This window comes from Hippopotamus amphibius, chromosome 17 (assembly GCF_030028045.1).
Source record: "Hippopotamus amphibius kiboko isolate mHipAmp2 chromosome 17, mHipAmp2.hap2, whole genome shotgun sequence".
Lineage (NCBI taxonomy): Eukaryota > Metazoa > Chordata > Mammalia > Artiodactyla > Hippopotamidae > Hippopotamus > Hippopotamus amphibius.
In genome coordinates, this window is record NC_080202.1 from 11,426,689 (window position 1) to 11,439,592 (window position 12,904).

At 43.0% G+C, this 12,904-nt stretch overlaps 1 protein-coding gene across 3 annotated transcripts in view; it reads left to right on the top strand.

Moving 5' to 3' along the window:
• Positions 1 to 12,904, top strand: part of ZZEF1 (zinc finger ZZ-type and EF-hand domain containing 1) — a 108,978-nt gene that overhangs the window by 75,615 nt on the left and 20,459 nt on the right. For all 3 annotated transcript variants that reach the window (XM_057714160.1, XM_057714161.1, XM_057714162.1), the window contains 6 exons: positions 3,953 to 4,103; positions 5,762 to 5,901; positions 6,236 to 6,513; positions 7,345 to 7,519; positions 8,031 to 8,163; positions 12,322 to 12,521. In XM_057714160.1, coding sequence (XP_057570143.1) covers positions 3,953 to 4,103; positions 5,762 to 5,901; positions 6,236 to 6,513; positions 7,345 to 7,519; positions 8,031 to 8,163; positions 12,322 to 12,521 — 1,077 coding nt within the window. The remainder of the gene's footprint in view (positions 1 to 3,952; positions 4,104 to 5,761; positions 5,902 to 6,235; positions 6,514 to 7,344; positions 7,520 to 8,030; positions 8,164 to 12,321; positions 12,522 to 12,904) is intronic.

Genomic DNA, 12,904 nt, shown 5'->3' on the forward strand with positions numbered 1-12,904 from the left:
GTCGCGGAGGCTCCCCACTGGCAGTTACAGCTCACTGGGAGGGATCCTGTTGTCATCTAGAGGAAGCAAAAGCAAAGATGGCTGGCAAAAACTTGAAAATTCTGTTAGCTTCATTCAGCCAGAAAGCCAGCACAAGACAGGCGACATCATAACCTTCAGGCCTGTTTTGACCACAGGCCCCCTTCTTCAGGCAGCATTGTACAACCCACAGATTGTGGTGGGGCAGAGAGAACGTTATGAGCAGAGACAGCATAAATCAGCAGTCTCGTCTTCATCTTTGAGCCTGGGAATAATTGTATCTTCTTGTGAGCTCCCAGTATCTTATAATATGCCACCCACCAGCACAGCGCTCCCCATGTATCTACTTATTCATTTCTTTATATCGAAATGGACTCAGTGAATTTTTTTATTCAATGGATTAAAATCTTTGACTTTTTATTGCTTATTTTGATGCTTAAATTGTCCGATGTTTGGCCAGTGGAAACTCCTTCAAGCTGGCTTTTGTGTCTTTTTGATATGTCTCCATTATTCTTTAAGCACTTCCCCAGTTTTTGATTCAAAAAGTTGTTTCAGGCTTATCTTAGGCTTTCCTTGGCTAGGGACCAGAATAACCTTTTTCTAAGGAGCTCCCAGGGCATTATTCTTATTCCTGAGGTGTCCCTACCTTTTGGGTGCTCTTCCCATCAGCAGCTGGATGAACCCAGGGTACCATGCCTCGGGCTCTGTCTCTTAGCCTTCTGTCTGGCAAATTGCAGTTTCTGGCACTGCCCACAACAGAACCCAAATGTCCCCACTACAATGGCCCTGAGAACCATATCCTGTTTGGGCCCTGAGTACAAATCACTTGTTTTTGAACTTCCATGTTTGTAGCCAATCCTGGGCTGTATTAAGGGTGTCGTCCCTCCTTCCCTCTAACGCCTAGAGATACCTTTTGTTTTAAACAACTGAGAAAGCAGTCTCAGCCAGAGGCATCACCCAGGGGATTCTGTCTACAACGGCCTCTGGCCAGTAATGAGGCCCTCCCGAGTGCCGTGTGGTGCAACTGCAGTGGCTCTTTGGAGTCCTGTGGTAACAGGAAAGAAGATCAAGACTGATGTTATTATTTGTATTATTTTCACAAAGGACCACATAGTACAGAGAGTATGGTGTTGGAGATCTTTTCAGAGGGTACATTTTTAACAAGGCAAGTAACTCTCCCAGTCTCGGTCCCCTTTTCTGACAATTTTTTTTCTTTATGAAATAACTTTATTTAAATTTACACAGAGATTGAGAAATCCAAGATCAAGAAACAAGTCAGGAACAGTGCTGGGAAAAAAAGGTCGGATCTATGGATCTCAGCTTCATAGGGGAGAGGGAAGATCGGGGACATGGCGGAAAGCAAAGGCACATTTGTCTTCGTATGGATGAAGCTGATAATGTGTCGATTTGTGGTCTAGATATGTTATCTTCCAAGCACAGAAAGCAGTTAGCTGACTTGATGTAAGGAAAAACTGACAGTGACGGGGAGGAGTCACTAGTTGGTGTCATGGGGCAGGTATCCGAGTCACTGACTTCAATGATATTTTTGACTGGAATAGCTATTTGCTTTGTCTTTTCTTTGAAAACCTCATAGTCTTCAGGGCTCAGGTTGTGGCCTTCAGCAAGGGCCATTGTCAGGGAAGTCACGAAGCTGTTCTTACTTATGTTGACTAGAAAAATGATACATAACTTCCATCATTCATAGTGTGTAAATAGTTCTTGCCTCAGTTTGGGGTTTTTTTGTTTTGTTTTGTTTTTGCAAGGAGGCTGAAGCTTTGACGTATACAATTAACCCTTTGATAAAAGGTGACTCCAGTGTGACCATTGGATGACTCATTAATATAAGAGATGTACATCCTTAGTGGTCCATTTTCGCTTATCATGTTTTCATTGTTGGCAGCCAAGTAAATGGTACTCCAGTTTCCAGTCCACTCTTCAAATGCCCACATTTTCTCTTCCATTTCCATTTCTTCTTCTGCATCTTGGGCAATACAGAGAATGGCTTAATTAGAAAATAATGTTGTAAAAATGTTGCTGATGGACTTGCTCAATGCAGGGTTGCCACAAACCTCAGAAAGCTCCAGTCATCCTGTGGTCAAACAGAACCAGTGCTGCCATCAGCTGCAAGCTTAGATTCAAGTTCCATTCTGTGTCTTGTTTCCATGATGTGCATTGGACAAATCTCTTGGACAATCTTGTTTTTTTTTAACTTTTTTTAAAAAGAATTTATTTAACTTGTTTATTTTACATTTGGCTGCGTTAGGTCTTCGTTGCTGCATGCGGGCTTTCTCTAGCTGTGGCAAGTGGGGCTACTCTTTTTTTTGTTTATTTATTGGCTGTGTTGGATCTTTATTGCTGCACAGGGGCTTTCTCTAGTTGCGGAGAGTGGGGGCTACGCTTCATTTTGGTGCATGGACTCCTTGTTGCGGTGGCTTCTCTTGTTGTGGAGCACGGGCTCTAGGCACGGGGGCTTCAGTAGTTGTGGCACATGGGCTCAATAGTTGTGGCACACAGGCTTAGTTGCTCCTCAGCACGTGGGATCTTCCTGGAGCAGGGATTGAATCCATGTCCCCTGCATTGGCAGGCGGATTCTTAACCATTGCACCACCTAAGAAGTCCAGGCAGGGGCTACTCTTCATTGCAGTGTGCTGGCTTCTCATTGTGGTGGCTTTTCTTGTTGTGGAGCACAGGCTCTAGGAGTGCATGCTTCAGTAGTTGTAGCACTTGGGCTCAGTAGTTGTGGCTCGTGGGCTCTAGAGCACAGGCTCAGTAGTTGTGGTGCAGGGGCTTAGTTGCTCTGTGGCATGTGGGATCTTCCTGGACCAGGGATTAAACCCGTGTCCCCTGCATTGGCAGGTGAATTCTTAACCACTGCACCACCAGGGAAGTCTTTTGGATAATCTTATAACCACTTTCTTTACTTAGGGGGGAATTGAGGGTAGGATTGATGAGGTTACAGTATAGAGAGGGGAGGATAAGTCAGCTCCGCTGGGACAGGTCAGGATCTTCTCAGGAGTGTTTAGTGTTGGACAGCGCTACATCTTTGGCTTCAAAGTGTCCTGCCTTCACAGACTCCTTGGAGCTGGGGTACCTCCACCATGCACAGGAGACTTCCTACATGGCCTGATTTCCACATTTAAGCCTGTATGATAAGGAAAAGTACCCTGAGGGCCCAGGGAATGCAGGTGATTTTGGGGGTGACTCTGAGTGACTCCTGAGGAAATTCAGGTCAAGGACTGTCATCCTGCCAGTGTGGGAAGCTCACTGCCAGACTCCGGAGCCCAGAAAATACTCCCAGCTCCAATGAGGGCCTGCTTCATGAGTCTCTGTGCAAAAATGGAATTCTCAGAAGTATAAGTCAGCTTACTGTGCTAGAAGGAAATCCACATCTTTGTTTTTTTTTTTTCTCCAAGAGAGAAAGTGTCCATACCTGGCTTCTGGAAGATAAATAGAATGTGTTAGAGGTTTGTACCAGAGCCATTGCTTGTGTGACTGCAGGCTCTGGCAGAGCGGCTTTTGGAAGATGTTTGGGGGTTGTAATGCCGTGATTACTGTCTTAATTAGAGTACAGATTTATCATCAGAACGAGAGATGTTTTTTCTAATTCAGAAGTATTTTAGTTTGTGAAGACTGACTGGCTAGTGATTTTTATTTTATTTTATTATTTTTTTTAACATTGTTTGGGTGCATCGGGTCTTAGTTGCAGCATGTAGGATCTTTTGTTGCAGCAAGGGGTCTCTCAAGTTGTGGCATGTAGGGGCTTAGCTGGCCCATGGCATGTGGGATCTGAGTGCCCACTTTGAAAGACAGATTCTTAACCACTAGACCACCAGGGAAGTCCCTGGCTAGTGATTTAAAAAATTGTATTACATTAACAAGTAAACTTTTATAAGAAAGAAACCTTAATTCTTTTACACTCACCATTTGTTTTTAGGGGAAGAGAGATGTTTGTAAGGACGTCAGGCCTTTAGAGCGCAAGCAGAGAAGTAAGGTGGATGAAGGTGTATCATTAATGAAGGATCCTTCCTGCCAGACTCGAATTCCAGCCTCACCTGCAGATGCCTGCACACCTACAGGACTTCCAGGTGAAGACTCTTTGATAATTACCTTGATCTCTTTCATCTTAAAGTGCATGCATACCCATCCCTGAGTTATTTCTTGCACACAATTTAAAATTGGCTAGCACTCAAGGGTGTGTGGTGTCTTAGTTCTGCATCAGATGGTGCTGATAACTTTGAAAGTCATCTTTCTTTCTTCTTTCTTGCCTGCTTTCCTACCTTGTTTATTCCCTAATTTACTGCGTGCCTTCTAAGTGCCAAGCACTGCGCTAGACCTGTGGATGAAACAGGGACCAAATCAGACAGATAAACACATAGCTCCTGCCCTCACAGGGCTTATAGTCTGGGAGGGTTTAAGACAAAGGTGTTCGTAACTGTATTTGAGGTGGGATGTGATTCTGTCCAAAAGAGAGGCCCGAGTGGGTGTTAGCGGTGATGGGGAAGGGCACTCAGGGAAGAAAGAACTACATGAGCAAAGGCCCGAGAGTGGGAACCCCCAGAGAATCCAAGAAGTCCCTTGGGGGGCAGGTGTGTAGGGAGGGAGTAGAGTGCCAGAAGGTGGAGGTGGAGCGGTGCTGTGCACTCTGCCGTGGAGGCCCTCAGACGCCTGCTGGGGACGGCAGCAGCAAGGTCAGAGGTTTGTTTTAGGACGATTGAAGAGCCAGAAGATGGAGGTGCTGTGGGCCGAGGAGATTGGCAGCAATCGTCAGCCTCCTCCTTAGGGTGGCCCAGGGAGACAGGGTCCTTCCCATGTGCCCTCTCTGTGACGGAGGCAGGGGCGAGCATCTGGCATTCTGCCCTGTCCACGGGGCCGGCTTTCAGCAGGGGCTGCTGCTCATCTCTGCTGGGCATATAATTCTAAGTTCCAGAAAACAGTTTGATACTCCATGTCAACCCGGGTCATCAAAATGCACTCTGGTCTGATTCCATGTGAGGATCAGCATCCTGGTTCACATACAGTTTATTCATCCATCAAGTGTTTATTGAGTGGCTGCTGTGCTCCAGAAGCATTTCTAGGTGTTTGTGATACATCATTGAAAAAATCCAAAAATCTAGAAGGGAAGCCAGATAGTAAACAATCAATATCAAATGATATGGTATGTTAACAGGTAATTAAATGCCATGAGCACAGAAGAGCAGGAGAGGGGGCTTCCTAGGTGGTTCGAGCCCTGCTCCAGGAGGATCCCGCATGCCGCGGAGCAACGGAGCCCGTGCGCCACAACTACTGAGCCTGCGCTCTAGAGCCCGTGCGCCACAACTACTGAGCCCATGTGCCACAACTACTGAAGCCCACACGCCTAGAGCCCGTGCTTCGCAACAAGAGAAGCCACGGCAATGAGGAGCCTGCGCACCGCAACGAAGAGTAGCCCCTGCTTGCCACAACTAGAGAAAGCCTGTGTGCAGCAACAAAGACTCAACACAGCCAATTAATTAATTAATTAATTAATTTTTTAAAAAAGCAGGGGAATGGAGAGTACAGAGGGGGGTTGGGAGAGATAGGAGGGCAGGCCCAACATTAAAACAGGGTGATCAGGACAGACCTCGCGTAAGACGTGTTCAGCAATAGGTTTTGAAAGTCCCAGCCTGATTCTGTGGTGGCACAGGGACAGCGCAGTGGTTTACTTGCCTCTTCACACATATATAGAACCTGGCAAAATCTTAGAGCTTGGTGTTTTACAACTCAGATGCTGAAAATTCAGAAGTATCGTCTCAGAAGCCCGTTGAGGAAAAGGCAGTAACTCCAAGCCCTGAGCAGGTGTTTGCTGAGTGTTCCCAGAAGAGGATTTTGGGATTACTAGCAGCCATGTTACCTCCCTTAAATTCGGTAAGAGACAAATTGACATTTTAAAGAAAGGGGTGGGGGGTGGTGTTATGCATAGAAGATGTTTTTGGAAAGCTGTGTGCTGAAATTGGCTGTAAATTGCAGTCCTCTGTGTGCCCCTGGGGTAGGGTGATAAACGAGAAGTAGGATTGTAGGATGACACCTGAGAATGTTTATTTTGTTTCACTGTCGATTGTCCCTAAGCCATTTGTGAAAGGCACAGCGTAATTCCTTTGGCACCAGGCCAGCTATAAATCACATATGAAGGAGATGGAGTGTTTAGTTGGTGTGCTTACACAGATTTTGTGTTGAACAGATTTTTCTCCTCTCTTGACAGGATCCCACAGGCCCCCTGATAGACCTGGAGCACGTGCTCCCACTCATGTTCCAGGTCGTCATCTCAAATGCAGGCCACCTGAACGAAACCTACCACCTCACCCTGGGTCTCCTCGGCCAATTAATCATCCGCCTTTTACCAGCAGAGGTAGATGCTGCAGTGACCAAGGTCCTCGCTGCCAAACACAACCTGTTTGCAGCAGGGGACAGTTCCGTTGTGCCAGATGGCTGGAAGACCACCCACCTGCTCTTTAGCCTGGGAGCTGTGTGTCTGGACAGGTAGCTACCCCCACTCTACTCCACCTTGGTGTTTGTTTCTTAGGTCAGTGATCTGGCTGTTGATTAATTTCAGTGTGCTTCAGTGCTCTTGCTTTAGGGAACTTTTGTGAGAATAGAATTTGTTTTATTAGCAACACTGTCAACCGACATTAGAACTGCTTAAAACCCACATTAAGACAGCTGTGCAATCTGGGCACTGTCTGCTGATTCAGCTCTCTGGTGATATGCATCCTGGTTTGTTTTTTCCTGAGAGTGATAAGTGTAGCCTTTGAAGAAGGCTGAAGAAGATAGATCTATTTTCATTATATAAAAGTAACATAATCACAATACCAAATTTCGAAAACCAGAATGAGGGAAAAAAATCATCTTACCTTACACTATGTCAGTGCGTCCAGTACTGTTTTATTCTCCCCGCCACCGCCACCACACTGCTTGCCGGATCTCAGCTCCCTGACCAGGGGTTGAACCCGAGCCACGGCAGTGGAAGCCCAGAATCCTAACCATGAGGCCACCAGGGAACTCCCTGGTGCTATTTTATTTGCCTCCAAGCTTTTTTTCCGGCTATAACTATGAATGTGCACAAGTACATGTGTGTGTGTAACCTTTTGTAGAGATTTTTAAAAGCACAGCTGTAGACTGAGTATACAAGTGACATATCTTGATTCCACCCCCCACCCCCACCATTATATGAAAAGCATCATTCTGGTAGTTTTTAAAGTATGTAAAGAATGACTCATTGGCCTGCTTTGGGGTCTGCCTTAGAGTGTGGCGAGCTGATGAGTTGAATTTGGAGCCTGTGCACTGCCATCTAATGGAGCTCTTGCCTTCCAGCCGCGTGGGCCTGGACTGGGCCTGCTCCATGGCGGAGATCCTGCGGTCACTCAACAGCGCCCCTCTGTGGCGTGACGTCATTGCCACCTTCACGGACCACTGCATCAAGCAGCTGCCTTTCCAGCTGAAGCACACCAACATCTTCACGCTGCTGGTGCTGGTCGGCTTCCCCCAGGTACACCTCTCTGATGGCCTGGCCTCCTCTTCCCATCCTCATCACACGCATCAAAGTCTCTATAGCATATATGTTTGGATTTTTTTTTTCTTTAGTTATGTAATTTGCCTTTACAGTATTGGTGTATTTTCAAGATGATGGAATGGTTTGTTCAACTTGCATTTTTAATAGTTTAGCCATTTGATTCATCTTCTTGGCTTTGAACAAGAGGTAACTGCAATATATTAAATTACAGAGAACTTCAAAGTATAGTTGTCGTTCACTTTGGCATTCACCTTGATCTCATTTCTACTTTTCGTGTCTTTCAACTGGTTGGGACGAAGAGGACTGTGAAAACATGGCTTTATCCAGGAAGCTCTTAAACCAGTTCTGTGCCAAGCCTGTGCCGGGCCCTGCACTTAGAGATGGGAAGAGCCCTGTCCTTGAGCACTTGTTGACGTCAGCGGCACAAACAGAAGGAACTGTGCTCTGTGTGCTGCTGAGTTGCCTTTTCTCTCTGTGTCACGTTCAGGTCCTCTGCGCAGGGACCCGCTGCGTTTATGTGGATAATGCCAGTGAAGCGCATGGCGTGATCGTCCTGAAGCACTTCACCGAGAAGAACAGGGCTGTGATCGTCAACGTCAGAACCCGCAAGAGGAGAACAGGTCCCAAGCATCGTTATCTTTCCTCAGAGTGAGAGCAGGGTGTCTAGTCTCTGGAGACCCTAAAGTCAGTGAAGGTCTCTTGGTTCTTGCCCCTGCATGTGAATTTTTAAATAACAAGTTACAGCTCCCTGAACTTCTTTTTCCTTGTCTCTGAAATGTTGTGGTTGAGTTGGGATCACTTGGAAGGCCCTTTCCGCACTGTTATTTTGTATACATGGCTCTGTGTTTTTGGGTTCGCCAAATATATAGGTTCTGGACATTTACTTTTCTCATTTGCCAGTGTCATTTGTTTTCTAATGGGTAATTTAAACATATGATGGAGTCAGGTGGCTACAGGACTGGAAAATAACTTCACATAATTGTATTGGCATTCATCTCACTTTCCATTTTATTTTATTAATAGAACAGTGAAGGATATCATTATGTGCCCAGTTCTGCTCTTGAAATAATCTGCTTTATCATTCAGCTTCAGCGTTAGGCACTCTCTGTGCTGTTTTTGTGTATTGTGCGATGTAAAAGTCAAGGTTTATTTATTTTTTTGCATGTGAATATCCCATTCTTCTAGGACCATTTGTTGAACAGACTCTTCTTTCTTCATTGAATTATCTTGGCAACTTAATTGACCCATGTATGTTTGTGTCTACTTATGAATTCTGTTATGTTCCGTTAATCTATATATCTGTCCTTACTCGTATACCATACTGTCTTTGTTGTAGATTTCTCCTGAGTATTGAAATCAGGTTCTCCAACTTTGTTATTCTTCAGAATTGTTGGCTGGTCTAGTTCCTTTGTCTTTTTGTGTAATTTTAGAATCAGCTTGTCAGTTTCTATTAAAAAACTTGCTGAGCGACTTTTGATTGGCATTGCATTGAGTCTGTAGATCCATTTGAGGGGAACTGACACCTTAACAATACTGAGTCTTTTGACTTGGAAGCATGGTATATCTCTTCATTCACTTATGGGATAAATTTGGGTCTTACAAAATGCAGACCTTTAATTTCTCTGAACCTCACGTGGGGTCTTATCAGCTGCCTTCTCTCATTCCTGATTTTGGTAATTCGTATCTTTTGTTTTTTGTTTCCTAGGCTGTCTAGTCAAGAGATTTATCAATGTTTTGGATCTTTTCCAAGGACTGGCTTTTGGTTTCATTGATTTTTCTTTGTTATATCTGTTTTCTCTTTCATTGATTTCTATCTTTTCATTAATTTCTTTTTTTTTTTTTTTTTGCTTTGAGTTTAATTTGCTCATTTTTCTTTTTCTGGTTTCTTAAAGTGGACGTCTAAATCACTGATTTGAGACCTTTCTTTTTCGTTGGTAAGAACGTTTTAATGCTGTGAATTTCCTGCTAGGTGTGGCTTTAGCCACAGCCGTAATTTTTTATATGTTTTATTATCATTTTCATTCAGGTCAGAATATTTTCTCTTCATCTTGTGATTTTTTTTTCTTTCTTCCGTGATTATTTAAAATTTTGTTGTTTAATTTCCAGATATTTGGGGATATTCCAGATATCTTTCTGTTATTGGTTGCAAGTTGTGGTCAGAGAACAAACTATGAATGATTTCAGTCCTATTAAGATCACTGTAACTTGTTTTATGGTCCAGAATTTGGTCTATTTCGAGTAAGGTTCCATGTGCACTTGAAGAAAATGCATATACTGTGTTGTTTGTGGAGTGTCCTATAGATCGTCACTTGATAGTGCTGTTCAAGTGTTCTATACCCTTACTGGTTTTTTGTCTATTTGTTCTAACAGTTACTGAGAAAGGAATGTTGAGGTATCCGGCTGTAATTGTGTGTATGGTCTCTTTCTCATTTCATTGTGAAATGTTCCTTTTTAGCCCTAATAATATTCCTTGTTCTGAAATCTACTTTAATAGCTAGCCTCTCTAGCTTTTTTTTTTTCATTACTAACATTTGTATCATGCATCTTTTTCTATTCTTTTGCTTTAATCTCCCTGTTTCTACATTTCAAGTGGATTTCTTGTTGATAGCACATAGTGGAGTCTTCTGTTTTAATCCAATCTGACAATACCTGCCTTTTTTTTCTTTTAATGGAAGTATAGTTGATTTACATTGTGTTCGTTTCAGGTTTATAGTACAGTGGTTCAGATATATGTATTCTTTTTCAGATTCTTTTCCCTTATAGATTATTACAAAATATTGAGTATAGTTCCCTGTGCTATACAGTATGTCCTTGTTGGTTATCTCTTTTATGTGTAGTAGTGTGTGTGTGTGTTAATCCCAACCTCCTAATTTATCCCTCCCCAATACCTGCCTTTTGATTGCGATGTTTAGAGCATTTATATTCAGTACAGTTATCAGGATGATTGAGTTCAAATCTATTATCTTCTTGCTTGTTTTTTGTCTGTCATATCTGTTCTTTGTTCTTTTTTTCCTCTTCTTTTGGATTGAGTTGTTTTTGCTTTTTTTTAAAATTATTCCATATTATCTCCACTATTGGCTTTAAAGTATATATTATTTTTTCAGTGGTCACTCTAGGGTTTACGGTGGTTTACCTGCAAATAATTTTTTAGTGGTTGCATTAGGGTTTGTAATATGCACCTGTAGCTCATCACGGTCTATCTTCAAACAGTATCCCGCTTCACCTACAGTGAAGAAACATAGGTTTTATATTTTTATTTCATCATCTTTTGTGCTGTTGTTGTCACACATTTTACTTTTACATGGTATAAACCTCACAATACGTTATTTATTTTTGCTTTTAAAGTCACATATTTTAAAAGGAATCTTAAAATGAGAAAACAATATCATTTATATTTAGCCACATACCTACCATTTCTGGTGCTCTTCATTCCTTTGTATAAGTTCAAGTTTCTACCTGGTGTCATTTTTTTTCCTGAAAAACTTCCCTTAATATTTCTTGTAGTGCAGGTCTGCTACTACAAAATCTTTGTTTTGGTTCATCCTACCAAACCAAAGAAATATTTATTTTGACTTCATCTTGGAGAGAGAATTTTGCTGGGTAAAAAGTTGTAGGCTGAGAGCTTTTCCTTTTCATACTTTAAAGATACTGATCTGTTTTCTTCTGGCTTGCATAGTTTCTGCCATGAAGTCAGCTATCACTCTGTTACTCTTAGAAATGTGTCTCCTTTATCTTTTAAGATTTTTCTCTCCATCGCTGCTTTTTAGCATTTTGATTATGATGTGCCTTGGCGTGATTTACTTTTCTTCTGCTTGATGGTTTAAAGAGTTCCTGGACCTATAGATTTATAGCTTTCATCAAATTTGGAATTTTTTTGATCATTATGTCTTCAGATAGTTTTTTGCCCCTAACTAGGACACTTCCACTCTCACTGGTGGGAAGACAAAATATTCTCAGAATTCTATATGCGCTCCAAGAATTGTCCTGCCTACTGCTAGCTTTTTGATAGTTCTTTCCTAGAACTAGGTAGTTTCCTATCTAGTTTCCTCTCACATTTGTTCAGATAAGTATTCAGCCAAAGACTCATGAGGAATCCTCTGTGGATATCTAAGGAGGTCTCCTGCACCCTCTCCCCACCCCCCATGCATTTCCCTTCTCTGTGATATTCTGCCCCATAAATTCTAGCTGCCTTGACTTTCCTGAATTCTGATCTCTGTCTCCTCAGTTCACTGGAACTGCACTCTACTTGGATTTCCACTCCAGACTGTGCAGCCTGGAAATTGTCTCCAGATAGCCAGAGCTATTGGAAGGCTCACATGGTTTATGTCCCTTCTCTCAGGGGTCATAGTCCTGTACTACCTATTGCCTAGTGTCTGCAAACCATCATTTCATGTATTTTTCCAGTGTTCTGGTTGTTTAAGGTAGGAGAGTAAATCTGATCCCTCTTACTGGGGCTTGTTCTGAAGTGGAAGTCTCTTATGTATACTGTATTTAAGAACTTCCTCTAACACCTTTGGAGACAACCTGTGTGTGTCAGTGATAGGAATATGAATTGCATCTCTTAGTTGCTTGGTGGGTATGTGGCCCAGTACCATTTTTGTGCTCAGCTGCAAGCTGGCCTTAAATATAATGGCTAAGTTTGAAGCCAGAGAGATTTGTGTTTTGGGGTCTGTAGTTCTTGCTTCAGTAGGGCACATTACCGGGAAAGAAATTTATCTACAAGAAGTATTAACTGTGCTTTTTGTGCCCTTCTTTTCCTACCTGACATCACCCTTCAGTGAAGGACTACCAGCTGGTCCAGAAAGGAGGAGGACAGGAATGCAGCGACTCTCAGGCCCAGCTGAGCCTATACTCTCAGCACTTTGCCTTTATTGCCAGTCACCTTCTGCAGACCAGTATGGACAGCCATTGTCCCGAGGCAGTGGAAGCAACTTGGGTCCTGTCCCTGGCCCTCAAAGGATTATACAAGACACTAAAGGTAAATGGTGAGCTTCTTCCATTTGCTAATGAATCTGGCTGTGATTTAACACCTGCGGGGTATTAACTAGAAGGAAGTACCATCTGATTTCAATGGATGGTTAATCATAGGATCTTGAGTCTTTTTAGAAATGATTGGGGCCTTGCACAAGGATAACTTTAAGGAAGAAACAGGATTTTCCCAGTAGTTGGTTCTCTGTAATCTTTTGGTCCTGCCCCATGGAACCAGGTACCACTACCTAATGGGCACATAACCTTGGAAAATGAGAAGAAAAGTTGACTGAAACAGTTTCTCACTTCCCTCTCAACCACAGCTCCTTCTGGTTCATCCTAGGAAGCATAAGGGGGCTAATATCTTGTGGGATCTTTGAGCAATAGGTTTGG